Source organism: Pseudochaenichthys georgianus, chromosome 1, assembly GCF_902827115.2.
Source record: "Pseudochaenichthys georgianus chromosome 1, fPseGeo1.2, whole genome shotgun sequence".
Lineage (NCBI taxonomy): Eukaryota > Metazoa > Chordata > Actinopteri > Perciformes > Channichthyidae > Pseudochaenichthys > Pseudochaenichthys georgianus.
In genome coordinates, this window is record NC_047503.1 from 43,730,718 (window position 1) to 43,746,102 (window position 15,385).

At 39.3% G+C, this 15,385-nt stretch overlaps 1 protein-coding gene across 1 annotated transcript in view; it reads left to right on the forward strand.

Annotated features, from left to right (window-relative positions):
• The first annotated feature begins 1,995 nt into the window (after window positions 1–1,995).
• tomm20b (translocase of outer mitochondrial membrane 20b) overlaps window positions 1,996–15,385 on the forward strand; it is a 45,403-nt gene continuing 32,013 nt past the window's right edge. Inside the window, exon 1 of the mRNA XM_034088592.2 lies at window positions 1,996–2,245. Within this exon, the coding sequence (XP_033944483.1) occupies window positions 2,122–2,245 (124 nt within the window). The 5' untranslated portion in view covers window positions 1,996–2,121. The remainder of the gene's footprint in view (window positions 2,246–15,385) is intronic.

The window sequence follows — 15,385 nt, forward strand, 5'->3', positions numbered from 1 at the left end:
TGTGTGTGTGTGTGTGTGTGTGTGTGTGTGTGTGTGTGTGTACTTATCCAATAGTGGACCTTTGGTTAGTTACACATGTAGGGGACCTGTGAGTCATCATGACACATTTTGGAGGAAAAGAGTACAGCAAATAAATTATAGATCAAGAAAAGTATATATATTATTTATTTTTTAAAGAAGGTATATTCTATTCGTTTGTATTTGTGTGTGTTTGTGTGTGTTTTTGTGTGTGCTTGTGACACTCCTGGGGAAACACAATGATGGAGGATGAAGAAAGACGGCATGTGTGTGTGTGTGTGTGTGTGTGTGTGTGTGTGTGTGTGTGTGTGTGTGTGTGTGTGTGTGTGTGTGTGTGTGTGTGTGTGTGTGTGTGTGTGTGTGTGTGTGTGGATGTGTTGGTGTGTGTTGGACTGTGACAGACTGAGTGTATTTTGAGAGTGTGTGTGTTTGATGGAGGCTGCCGTGGACCAACAGCTACCCCTGCAGTGTGTTCAACCTACTGTACCCATAATGCCACAGGGCATGATGCTCAGTCTGTGTCTGTGTGACTCAGCGTCAGTGACACAGGAACATATTTAACACTTTCACTTCTATCAGTGCTGATCCCTGAGAGGAAAACACAGCTGCTGCAGTGAAGAAAAGGACTGCTACACGTGTTGGTTGTACCGACAAAAAGTACATGGAGATGCGTGGATGATATATCTCATTTATTGAAAGGGCCAGTTCACCTAAATTAGAAGCTGCCATGTTTTCACTTGCTTACAGTTGTGTCCTTTATTTATTAAGACAGTCTCTTGAGATCAGTGCATGTCATTGCTTGAGATTAGTTTAGTAAAATCCATGAACAAATTGAAATGTTAGAACATTATCAAAATCAATTGACATGCATAGTGACAATCGAAATAAGGAAATTAAGACAGACATTTGGAAATATATTTCCAAATGTAACATAATGAAAATGAATCCCACAGATTGCAACCTATGCGAAACCCCTCAGCGTTACATTACATATCCAACCTTAATTTAAAACGCTTTTAACACCCTTTTTACTGTGCTTGTAGGCACACAAACTCTCATAATAGGAAAGCCCTTAATTGGAGTGCTGCTGCCCTCAAGTGGCTGACATTCGTCCTTTCATTACTGAACCACAATTATGAGGCAATTTAAAATAAACTTTATTGACATGTATAGCATAAATAAAAAGTTAAATTATCAACATCGATATCATGTTTTTTGCGTTATATTTATTTGAGTGTTTTTCAGCATCAAATATGTGTGTCACTTGTTAAACAGTAACACAAATATACTTGCATTTCCAGATGAGACAGACCCTATTTATGAGTATACTATAGTATTACTAAGTATAACAAAAGTAATAGAAATATATTCAATAATGATGTTTTGTTAAATATTACCCAACTGCTACACAACGGAGTAGCCTATATAAGTACATCATTTGTATTAATTAATTAACAGGCTGATTTATAATGACTTTATGGCACACTGTTTAATTCTCGTATACTTAATAGCCACATGCCCTTATATTCACAGTAGGCTACAACGTAATAGTTCTTTAGTAGGCAACAGCTCAAAACGTTACAAAATACATTAAAAGGGGACAATAGTAAATGCACACGTTTGTAGACATAATTGTTGAAAGAATCATTCATAAATGCAGCACCAAATTGAGTAAAAGTCCAAAAATAGATAGACTAAAATCATGAAGTCGTAATAAACAAAGATGTGGATAAAACATTTGACTGTCAACGCCAGAACACACAGGCACGGTAACAGATTAGGCTGTCCAATAATTACAGTTTACATTTAAAATCACCCTTAAAATTAAAAAAGAAATGGAATAATTACAGGGCAAACTCCTCCCTGAATCCTCCGCAATAATCTCCTTTACATATCCTTAATCTGTAAAAAAAAACGATTTATTTACCGATATTTTCAGTCAGGCGTTGCCCCAGACAACAACAAGCTGTCAAACGGCAGGGTCCTCGCGGGTCCTTCTTCTCCTGAGCCGCTCCACCAGTCCCTCTAACGGTTACCAACCGCCGGAGAAAACACCGTAAATTAACCCGAAATCCTCCTCTAACCGACCGGGAAACGGGAGATATGATGAGTGGGAGGTCCAGTGCTCTGGCGGCCGGGGTTTGCGGCGCTTTGCTCGTCGGTTACTGCATCTATTTCGACAAAAAGAGACGGAGTGACCCCAACTTCAAGAACAGGCTGAGACAGCGTGAGTGTTGACCTCTTCTCAATCACAACTGCTTTATTCAGATTCAGAATGTATTAGTCTCACACAGGGGGACATTTACATTGTTTTCCTGCTCTTCCTCACCTTCATCGGGCTTACGAGGTCGGGTCCGGTCCAGTGTGTTTTGACTAATGTCACAGCAGGATTTAGAAAAGCTTTTACATTCAGTAAACTCGACTAACTGTAATGGTGTCTTTAAAGGTGTCACTACAACGTATGTTAGAAAGCTGCAGCTTATTCAGATAGAGTCCTCACTAACACTAAGAAAGTGGATTACATCACTCCAGCTCTGAGGTCTTTAAACTGGCTTCCTCTGTCAAATCATTGATTTCAAAGTACTGCTGCTGGTTTATAAAGCATTGAATGATTTAGGGCACAAAATACATTTCTGCTAAATTATGAACCATCCAGAAGTCTCAGGTCTTCAGGTCTGCTTTCTGTCCCCAGAGCTAAACTAACTAAACATGAAGAAGCAGTGTTCAGGTATTAGATGGTGGGTGTCTGTAATGTCTATAACACCTCTTGTTGTTATATACCAAACTATGTGCAATATGTATATATTTTGTATGCATGCTTTAGGTAACACTGCTGTAACAATGTAAATGTCCCCTCTGTGGGACTAATACAGTTATTCTGATTCTGATGTGGCTCAGTGGGATAGTGATCTTCGGATCAGGGGAGAGCTAGTTCGAGTCCAGCTGCAGTCCGCATGTCTTAGTGTCCCTGGGAGAGACACTTCACCCCAAACTACTCCTGTCCATATATGTAAGCCACTTTGGATAAAAGCGCCTAACAAGTGACATGTAATGTAATGATGCTCCAAAGATCTGGAACAAACTCCCAGAAACATGCAGGCCCGTTGCAACTCTTACTACTTCTAAATCCAGGCTGAAGATGATGTTGACTTCTTCTCAGAATCACTCAGAATTCCTTTATTCGTCCCATACCACAGAGGGGAAATGTACATTGTTACAGCAAAGTATACAAAGAGACGATAACAAAGAACACACTATTATGTATAAAGGCATGCACAAAAACAACATACATTTTGTATAATGGCCAGACAGTTTGTATGCCTTTCAAAATGTAAACATTGAATCCAATTGATATTTTAAGCAGTCTCATTAACTGAGAAATTGACATGATTCTTTGCATTTAATTAGGGATGTCCCGATCACCTTTTTTTGCTCCCGATCCGATTCCGATCATTTGATTTTGACAATCTGCCGATACCGATTTTTCCCGATCCGATCTTTATGCAATGCATTAAGAGAAAAAAAAGGTAACAGATAACGGCTGGTCATCCAACGCGATGAATTCAGCTATCTTGGCTGTTATTGTGTTGGCCTTTTCACTGTTCTGGGGCCGTTTCTCTTTCCTTTTAAAAGTCTCTGAAAGTGTCGGTTGTTTCAGTGCCGTCACCCGAGTGGCCGCTGTGTACTCGCCGTGTTGTTGTTGGTGTTTGTTTCTCAGGTGGCGTATTAGATTGGTCGTGTTGAACGTAGCTCTGATCTTTCCACCACGCGGAACCTCTGCCTTGCAAACATTGCATCTGGCTGTTACACTGCCTTCGCTTTCAATTTTATAATACTTCCAAACTGCTGACATTTTCTCTGTCCCGACTCCCGAGTCACCAGCTGAACGTAGCCTCTCGTTAGCTTACTGCTACTATTAGACACTGCGCCCACTCTGTTGCCAGATTTCAGAGGAATAAGCAACCAGGTCTATGAAAACAAGCCCAAAGAAAGCAACACATACATGATGTTGTGTAATTTTAAACCAAAACTAAGTCCTCAGGATGACTTTAAGACGTGAACATGGTCATTTTTGTTTTGTAACATTAAATTAAAAAAAAAAAAAAAATGTATATATAAATTTATATTAAAAAAAATCCCGATCCCCGATTTTTTTCTCCGATCCCCGATCTTTCGAAAATCACGTGATCGGCTCCGATCCCCGATCACGTGATCGGATCGGGACATCTCTACATTTAATATAAAGACCTTACTTAAATAAAGGACTGCGGTTTAATTTGGCTTATAGTAAACCAACCAAGAAACACCAGCTAAAGGAGAATTCAAGATTTGTATGGCTATTCCTAGAGGTGAAGAGTAAGTACATTTACTCTAGTTAAGTGCAATGTTTAGACACTTGTACATTACTTCAGTATTTCCATTTGATGCCAATTTGTAAATCTACTCCACTACAATTCAGAGGTAAATCGTGTGCTTTCACATTTGGATTATTTGATATGATATACAATAACCCATAAATCAGACTTTAGTTACACCTACATTCACAAGTTACCCTGCAGTATCATCAGTCCAGGGCTCAGCGCTAACTTTTTAAAGTGGTTGGCAACCAGGCATCAGCTTTTGGTAGCCAAAACTGAAAATACAGTTGCCATTTTTTGTCACCTTATATTTTAACCTGTTAAACCCCAAGCCTGTTTTTCAGGTTTCAGGCTCGAAAATGACATTCCCAGAACAAATGACTATAACTTCACTTCTAAAAGTTTATATGAATACTTTTTGTTATCAAAGCAAGGTTACATCTGTGAGTTGGATGTAGAAGTGTCAGAATCAATATAGATGTTTCTGTGTCAGAGTAAATTCAGATGGAACATAGCAAACAAATGTAAATTCCTGTCTCCGCCTAAAGAAAACCCATTACTTATAGTGAAGACCAACCTTGAATGATGGGTTAGTAGCCTAAAAGCTTTAGGAATCCAAAGTATAACATATAATAAGTACCCTGTATCAAGATTGAGGCAAAACAAGTGACATTTGACATTAGGGAGAAAAAACTTTATGAAAATAAAGTCCAGGCGGAATAAGCTTTGTGCACATTTGGTTCCATCAGTGCCATTTGACCTAGGGCTGGGCGATTTGGCCTAAACATAACATCTCGATTTTTTTCTAACTAATGGACAATTTTCGATTTAAACCTCGATTTTTTTCTGTTTTTTTCTAAACAAACCAGACCAAGGCAACATTTAAATACATATTTTCTTTATTAACACAATACAAATAAATGAGATTACCAAGTAGTCTCGGCCTATGTGAACAAATCAGTTGTTCAAGAATAAAAATAAATAAAATAAAAACAGCACCACGGCACTTGGCTGTCATTAATGTGCAAAGATTTTTTTTAAATCAAACTGAAAAAAAAATCTCTTGTAGGCCATCCCTGAAAAAACTTGTAAAATGGAATGCAACAAATAATAAATAATGATAATGAAATGAATAATAAAAAAATACCCTCAAACAAAATAACATCCCTTTAACTTTCTAGGAAGTTGTCTTTCTACAGACCTTACACAGAACAGTTGTTCGTTCTATGTATGACCGCTTGTACCCGAAACACTTCCATACAACTGAAGTAGCACCTTTTTTAGGAATGAGTTCTTCATCTGTGTTCGTGGACATTTTTATGGTACGTCTGTCGGTGAAGCGGTGAATGTGATTGTAGTAGGCTATGTGACTACCCGACCTGCAGCTCTGCACATGCGCACAGTGTTATAAATTAAAATCAATGTTTTTGATGGCATAAAGTACCTTAAACATACCGTCAGTTTAAATGCTGTTTTATACTGAAAAACCAGAAGTTCTCGTGCGCAGTTGTTAAGCTTTTATTCTGAAAATCCTTCATCTCCGGTTAGCATTTAGCATGTGGCTAATATACCATTTACTATAGAGGTGAATTTAGTAGCGATATGACACGGAGAGTTGCACACCGAAACCTACTGATTTCAACACTACAACCACTGTATAGTAGGGGTGTAACGGTACACGTACCCGTACCGAAATTATTCGGTACGGGCCCTTCGGTTCGGTACACGTGTGTACCGAAGTGTACCGAATGAATATAACGTTAAACGTAAAAAATTGAGAACGTGAACAACTTCTTGGAAGTAATCTCAGGTGCTGCGTCGCAGCATTCAGAGTAATTTGCTCCCATTGTGTTCAACGCGTCAGAGAGCGAGCAAGTCATTTCATTGGACGAGCTGGTCAGAGGGATGCGTTCAAATGTAGTCAGTAATTTGAGGAACTGTCGAAATGGCGAACGCAGATAAAGTTGAGCTCGAAAATCCTCCAGCATCATTAAAGTCTCCGGTTTGGGAACATTTTGGTTTCGCAGTTACGTACAAGGATGACGGACAAAGACAGGTGGACCGAACCAAAGCTGTTTGTCGGCATTGTTCAACTAAAATTGGTTACGCGGCTGGCAATACATCAAACTTGCACACTCATTTGAAAAGGCATCACCCGAACGTGAATATCACCGGTACCAAAAGACTGAAGTGCAAACCCAACTCCCACTAGCATTTAAGCCTCCACCGCTCGCAAAAACTTCAGACCGAGCCAAAGCTATTACAAACGGCAAATATCCTTATGTTGCCATGTTAGCAAAGCGCTACCTGGCTCTATCTGCTACCTCTGTCCCTAGCGAGAGGGTGTTCTCCACAGCAGGAGACATTGCTAGTGCCAGCAGATCTGCCCTTTTGGCAAGCAATGTGGACAAGTTCATCTTTCTTTAAACAACATGAAAATACAATGACAAGCAAGTCATAATGTCAAGCTGGCTGCTTAGGTACTAGTACAGTAAAGTTCAAATACAGATTATTTCAGTTCATCGAAAAGCTGCAACTTAATGTTTATTTTATTATATTTTATATTTATTTGAGTGAATATTCATAGTTTAATAATAATTAAAAACCCAAAACTAATAGTTTATGTTTTGTGAGTACTAGAACAGTACAGTTCAAATACAGATTATTTCAGTTCATCGAAATGCTGCACCTTAATGTTTATTTTATTATATTTTGCATTTATTTGAGTGAATACATTATTCACAGTTTAATAATAATTAAAAAAAAAAATGGTATGTTTTGTGATAATTTTTTCTGCTGTACCGAAAACGTACCGAACCGAACCGTGACCTAAAAACCGAGGTACGTACCGAACCAAAATGTTTGTGAACCGTTACACCCCTACTGTATAGACGTCGAGATATTATTATTGCTGAATATTAAATGAAGGTACAGTTTATTTGAATACGTTTGTTTACAGACGTGGGTAGCATGAGACAACAACCGGAACTACCAGAAATGAAACCAGCCGTGAAGTTTTTCCTGTCTTGAGTATTGATTACAGCGTTCAAAACCATATTAAATGAAAAGTCATGAAAGAGATAAGGAGGAGAAAAGGCGTGTTTAGTTATATATGTAATGTACAATGTCTGAGTCCTCTGTTATGCTCAACAACGAACAACGAATACAGCATAACAACAGCAGATCGGGCAGAGCTGCAGATCGGGGAGTCACAGGCAATGTGGCTGAGTTTTGTGCGCGTTCTGGAAAGTGAGAGAGTAAGCTACTACGGAGTCCCTTAAAGCAAAACAAATCTGCGGAGTCTAGAAATGTTTTAAAATCGCGATTTTTCGGTTCAGCCATTTCACAAACCGTAGGAAAGTAAAAATGCAAATTAATCGTGAAAACCGAAAAAATCGCCCAGCCCTAATTTGACCTTTTTCAGGTACCAGACTATAAAAATCATTGTATTACATTTAGGGATGCACGATATTGGTTTTTTGAAACCGATACCAATAACTTCCTGCTTCTCAAGACCGATACCGATAACCGATAATAATATAATATATATATATTAGGGGTGTAACGGTACACGTACCCGTACCGAAATTATTCGGTACGGGCCCTTCGGTTCGGTACACGTGTGTACCGAAGTGTACCGAACAAATATAACGTTAAACGTAAAAAATTGAGAACGTGAACAACTTCTTGGAAGTAATCTCAGGTGCTGCGTTGCAGCATTCAGAGTAATTTCCTCACATTGGGCTCATCGCGTCATAGAGCGAGCAAGTCATTCCATTGGATGAGAGGGCATGCTATGAGAGCTGGTCAGAGGGATGCGTTCAAATTTAGTCAGTAATTTGAGGAACTGTCGAAAATTAATGGCGAACGCAGATAAAGTTGAGCTCGAAAATCCTCCAGCATCATTGAAGTCTCCCGTTTGGGAACATTTTGGTTTCGCAGTTACGTACAATGATGACGGACAAAGACAGGTGGACCAAACCAAAGCTGTTTGTCGGCATTGTTCAACTAAAATTGGTTACGCGGCTGGCAATACATCAAACTTGCACACTCTTGAAAAGGCATCACCCAAACGTGAATATAACCGGTACCAAAGGAAAAAAGACTGAAGTGCAAACCCAACTCCCGCTAGCATTTAGCCTCCACCACTCGCAAAAAGTTCAGACCGAGCCAAAGCTATTACAAACGCCAAATATCCTTATGTTGCCATGTTAGCAAAGCGCTACCTGGCTGTATCTGCTACCTCTGTCCCTAGCGAGAGGGTTTTCTCCGCAGCAGGAGACATTGTTAGTGCCAGCAGATCCGCCCTTTCGGCAAGCAATGTGGAAAAGTTCATTTTTCTTTAAACAACATGAAAATACAATGACAAGCAAGTCCTAATGTCAAGCTGGCTGCTTAGGTACTAGTACAGTACAGTTCAAATACAGATAATTTCAGTTCATCGAAATGCTGCACCTATTTTGTATTTATTTGAGTGAATATTCACAGTTTAATAATAATTAAAAACCCCAAACTAATAGTTTATGTTTTGTGAGTACTAGTACAGTAAAGTTCAAATACAGATTATTTCAGTTCATCGAAATGCTGCACCTTAATGTTTATTTTATTATATTTTGTATTTATTTGAGTGAATATTCACAGTTTAATAATAATTAAAAACCAAAAACTAATAGTTTATGTTTTGTGAGTACTTGTACAGTAAAGTTCAAATACAGATTATTTCAGTTAATCGAAATGCTGCATCTTAATGTTTATTGTATTATATTTTGTATTTATTTGAGTGAATATTCAAAGTTTAATAATAATTAAAAACCCAAAACTAATAGTTTATGTTTTGTGAGTACTTGTACAGTAAAGTTCAAATACAGATTATTTCAGTTCATCGAAATGCTGCACCTTAATGTTTATTTTATTATATTTTGTATTTATTTGAGTGAATACATTATTCACAGTTTAATAATAATAAAAAAATATATATATATATGTTTTGTGCAAAACAATTCTGCTGTACCGAAAACGTACCGAACCGAACCGTGACCAAAAAACCGAGGTACGTACCGAACCGAAATGTTTGTGAACCGTTACACCCCTAATATATATATATATAAATGTACAAATGTACCTGTAGTTTTTGCACACCTGGTGGTAAAAAAAAGACTAGTAGTGAGCAAATGACATGAGCATTACTACTATGAACAAAACAAAGCCAAGAACAGTTTTGACTTCAAAGTGACCATATTTATTTCCCCAAATAAATAGAATTGAGTCAATCAGTCAATGTCAATGTGTTTCCCTGAACAGTGAACAATGAGTGGTCCATATTAAGAAATGGAAACAACTATTACCTGGCATTACTCTGGCAAACTTCTTTCCTTTTTCAAAAGCCTCGTCGATGGGTAAAAGCCCCGGTGCCTTTGCAGCTGGCTTTGCCGCTAGTTTAGCAGCGCAGGCGTCTTCGTACGCTTTGAACACACCATCGTAGCGATGGCGATGTTTCAGGTGACTAATCAGGTTGGAAGTATTATAGCTCGTTGCCTTTTTCCCTCCTCGTGGAACTTCTGCATTGCATTTGTTACAATACAAATAGCAAGCGAACTATCTAACTCTGAAACTTTGAAATAGTCCCATATACTACCGACGACATGGTTGTTTACTGTCCTGGCTTCTCGGCCGCACGCCATTTACGTCACAGCCAGGCATGAGTTAGGGAGCGCTGGATTTGTGAAAAACTCCCCTCTTCCTAAACCACTAATACCACAGTACTGGCAAAACGGGAGGAGCCGAGTGAAAAACAAGCGCCCCTCATACCAATCCACCCACACTGCAGTATTTTTTTAGCACCACTAATTACATTGAATCATCACTATAGGTATTCATTCCACCCAAAACAAAATAAAAAAATCTTTAAAAAAAAAATCTTTTTTTACAAAAATGTTTTGTGTGTGTATGTGTAAGTGTGGCTGTGTAGGTGTGTAAGTGTAGCTGTGTGGGTATGTGTAGGTGTGTATGTGTAAGTGTAGCTGTGTGTGTATGTAACTGTACCAACGCACTATACAATACAACTACACTGTAGGTCAGTGTGTGTAGGTGTACTAGCACAATAAAAAAAACGGAAACATAGGTAACATTTGACTCCAACTGGGGCAGATTTATTTCAAACATTTTACCAACACACTATAGGCATGTAAAAACAAACATTTTAACAACGTACTATACAATAAAACCACACTGTAGGTTTGTAAAAACAACAAATATTTTACCAACACACTATACAATAAAATCACACTAGGTATATAAAAACAACAAGTATTTTTTTTTTTAAATAAACACTCGCAAAACGTTATACCTACCTGAACTTTATACCTACCTGAACGTTCCAGTATTTAGGTCGTGCCACTCCCTGAAACAGTTCCTTTTGACAGTGAAGCACAGAGGGACCTGGCACTGCAATACACTGGTGTCTTCACCCTTTTGAGTCCAGCATCTAGGCACCTCCTGCAGTTCTTCCTGACCTTGGTGGCATCTTCCCCATAATACTCAGGCATGCATGTGAGTGGTGGAGGAGGGGGTGGTGGAGGTGCAGGGCCTTCAGCAGGGCCTTCAGCAAACTCCAACAATTCTGCAGTAAGCTGCTCCCTGAAAGTCTTCTGGGTGTGTGGCTTTGTCCTGCTGGGGTCACACCTCATCTAACAAATGTGGAAAAACAAAGAGATTAGATTTATTCACTGGCTTATATTTATAGGATAATATTGGACTATAAATGAATAATATTACACCAAATAAAGTAAACACATGTATATATGCATTCACTGGCCATTCATTTAGAAAATGTAACTCCAAAAAGACAAGTAACACTATTTAGCATTTTGCCTAATCATTCCTGTAGCTTCTTGGCTAGCTAGCACTGTGACGCAGTTCCACCAAACACATAAGTAATATATAAAAACAGAGAGATTACATACCTTTCCCGTGGTGGAAGTTCAACATCCGAGTCACTACTGTCCGGATCCAGGTCTGGCTGGAGGAGATCATCATCCGACGAAGAGTCATCTGGTATAATCATAGCCCCGCTATCATCAGCTAGCATCTCTAGCACCTGCTCGGTGGTGAAGCTCTCCCTTCTGGCTGCCATTATTTGCTAAAATGGAAAGAGGATACACAAGAAAAAGATCTAAAAGCAAAGAAATCAACATCCTTGAAATGTGCTCTGTTACCTGTTACCTGCTATTGTCGCTGCGTGCTGTGGTGCTGTGGTGCTGTGGTGCGGTCTTGCTGCGTAATGCGTAATGGAGCCGGAGCGAGCGTAGTTTATACTACGCAGGATCATATCTTTGGAACCCATTGGTCAATTTGGGTGATTGACACTTTTTCTGAACCGTTAGAGCGAATAGAATCGAGTGACAGTTAGTAAGTCCCGCGAAACACTTACGTCAAGTAGAGAGAGGTTTGCGTAAACAGCACGTGAGACAGCATTAGCTCGGGACTGCGAAACTTTATACCTACTCTGCTGCCATGAATGTAATGATAGAGTATCAGGAACAATTCTAAAGTGACTAAGAGACATTGGATTAACCTTAAGCAGCGTTTTTATTCCCTTGAACAAGAGCTTTGATCACAAAACAGCAACGGTAAGACATAATTATTGTTATGGTTTTGAAAACTGTTGTTTTTTTTCTTCTCTGTTCTGGCTGCTAGCTCAGTGAGTTTGTGTCCTACAGTGATGATACTTTATAACAAAATAATCTGTGGAGTATCAGCTTTCAGATGATATGTAGTTTGTGCAGAAACTATTAAGTTTTAAAGATCGTTTTTGTTAGTTAGCACCGGAAGTAGCATCTACACGTTTTAGCTAAGGGCTAATGCTAACGCTTCTTGTGAGACTTGTATTTTGTTATGGTAAAAATGGTTCGTATCGTCAGTTAGCTGAGATTCTTCTCGTTAATCTGGTATAACACCAAATGTTGTTGTTTGTTATTCCCGTGCTAGGAGATGACAAAATTACACTCACTATTGTTACTGTATTGATTTAAAAATATTGCATATGGATGGTTCTTTCACTCATACTGTAATCTGCACACATGTGGGTCACGATGCAGGGTTGGAGAGATGAATGCAACAAAATGATGTGTTGCCCATGTATTGTGATACAGATGATGAACTAAATCTTCACAATTATGTGTGAACCAATCAACACAGTAAATAGATTATGTCAGAAATAAGCAGTGGCATTTTTATATGTACACAAGTGGTGGGGTAGAAACAACTTAGATGTTTATATATAAGCTTCTGGTGCTTTTTTAAACACGTAAACAAATAGCTGTAGGCTCTCCATGGTCCCGATAGAGAGGGGGGGGGTGGGGGGAGTGTCAAATGACATACTGTCGGAAGCCATGAAGGAAGAGCACGGAGCAACACTGTCAACGCATACATTTTCGTACACAGCGTGGGGATGTCATATTGTAATTAGTGTTGCACGGTGTACCGATACTTGAAAGGTACCGCGATACCCTGCCGTTAAAAACGTTACGATTCCTCCGTTTCATTAGTATCGGTACTTTAAGAATGACAGGGAAAAGTACTCCGGTGAGAAAGCGCCGTTTTAATAAGAGCCGTGTGTGTTCAGCGCTCTGCTTCCACTCCCTGCACTGCAGCCGTGCCTGCAGTCCCTCCCCTCTCAAGCACGCTCTAAGTGCCTCCCCTCTCTCGTGCACGCGCTAGCTGCCAGAGCATGTGAGAAAACGAGAAGCATGGCTGCAAGTGGGAGTGCAACTGCCGCTGCGCCTCGGCTTGTTGACAAAAAAGACGCCAGAAGTGAAATTTGGAAGTATTTGAGCTATATCTCTGACAGTGAGGGCAAGCCTACGGACACCACGAGGCCTGTCTGTAAGACATGTTTTAGATCTAGGGGTGTTGAAAATAATCGTTTCTACGATGCATTGCAATGCGGATGTGGACGATTTCGGTATCGGAAGATAATCGGTTATAGCGTAGTAACGTTGCTTCCTGATTTTCCGGCCGCGGCTTTACTATAACATTTTTTTTTTCTGTCACTTTAATATCAAATCGGTCGGTGACGCAGAGATCAGGGAACAGACGTGACAGTGGCACAGCAACACCAAACACCAAACACGGAGCAGTCTGCTTTATCCACCAACACAAGAACACCAGTCCAGAACCAACATCAGAAGGACCGACCCGCTCTGAATCACTCCGTGTCGCTGCGGCACAGGGATTTATGTTTTTCAAAAATAATCGCGTTACAATCATGTCAGGTTTTTGGTGGATTTAATTAAGTCTTGGATTGCAGAGTATGAATGTCCTCTAGCAATTTTCAGACGATATATACGTGTGTAAAGTTTGTGAAGGTAGGAGTAAAAAAGCTTCCGCGATCACCGTCTCCTCTCCGTTCCTCCAAACCCCGCCCTCTCCCTGAAAATAATGAGTGACAGGCCGATAGTGACCCGATAGAAACTTTATTATTCACTTAATCACTGAGATATAATTAAGCTAACTTAATCTCATACATTCATGGGATTTATGTAACAGTAAGACAGAGAATGTGAGTGTACACCCACATGCAGTATTTTAGTTGTTATATGCTGTTGTAAATACTCCTGTTGTCTGCTGTGTTCAAACTCAAGTCATGTTAGTGATGCCACATTCAGGACATTCAGTGTCCTTTCTTTAACAGCAGACCGTTGCTAGAAGCTGCAGCTAGACTGCAGAAGCATTATTTTTTTGTTTTTGAGGATGGAACAACTTCACACACGGAGGCTAGACCTATACAACTCATTTATTTTGGTTTATAAATTAATGTCAAGACATTTATGTTATTGATTTCTGAAGCAGTTTCTAAATAATAAAAAGAGAGTTCATATGTATTTATTGCATGTATGCATTGATGAAAAATAAGCCATGTGCAGTAATATAGAAAATTGAGGATGCAACGCATTGGTATGAATCGTGATGCATCGGGATATCGAATTGAATCGAATCGTGAGACCAGTGAAGATGCACAGCCCTATTTAGATCCCTGCAAACCAAGGGAGCCAACACATCAAACTTGGCTAAGCACCTCGCACCTCGCAATGATAACTGTCTACTATGGCTATCTTTTTAGCTAACTTACCAATGTGGTTCTGGTGTGAAATAAAGCACAACATTTTTTTTTTAAATAATCGGAATCGCAATTCTTGACTTGGTATCAAAACCAAAATGTTGTTATCGTGACAACACTAATTGTAATGCACCTTAGTACATGCAGTAAAGGGCACCATCACAAAGCAATACTTAACAACAACAACAACAACCGTAATGCTTCAGCATTAAAACACCATATACTGTAAATATAAGGCAAACACAGACACTATTTATTTTTCGTCTGTAGTCCCTGGACAGATGTTGAAAGTCATCCTAAAAACAAAAATTCACTTCAAATAACAGATAAATACAATCAGAGGTCACAATATCAATCGATCCAGCAGAGCAATAGCCTATAGGCAAAACACAGAAGATCAACAAAAGATATGACATAAAACAAACTTACCAAAGCTGAAGTAGATGGTCAACTTCATTCATTTTCTTTCCGTTTCACTGATTTGAATCGCTATAAGCTGCTCTCTTTCGTCTCCTCTTCACAACTACACTTTTTGTGGCACACATACTTACAGCCAATCAGCACTGAATTATGAGATGACGTTTTGGTGGGGTTGCCAGAACTGCCCCACTTGTGATTTTTTTTATGCCGCACACATTGAATACAAAAAGACTTTGAGCATGCACAGTGTCGTTTTCACAGTACACGTTCACTTGGACAGAAGAGAGAAGGGGTAGATCGGGGCTTGCTCTACACGGCTCAATAGACCACGGTTCGTACGGTCATTGAAAACCTGAAAAAGTCATGGAAATTCAAAATGCAAATTCCAGGCCCTGGAAAAGTTATGGAAAACAATATTTTTCCCAAAGTTTTGGAAAAGTCATGGAAATGTAACTAAAGTTGCGTCAAATAT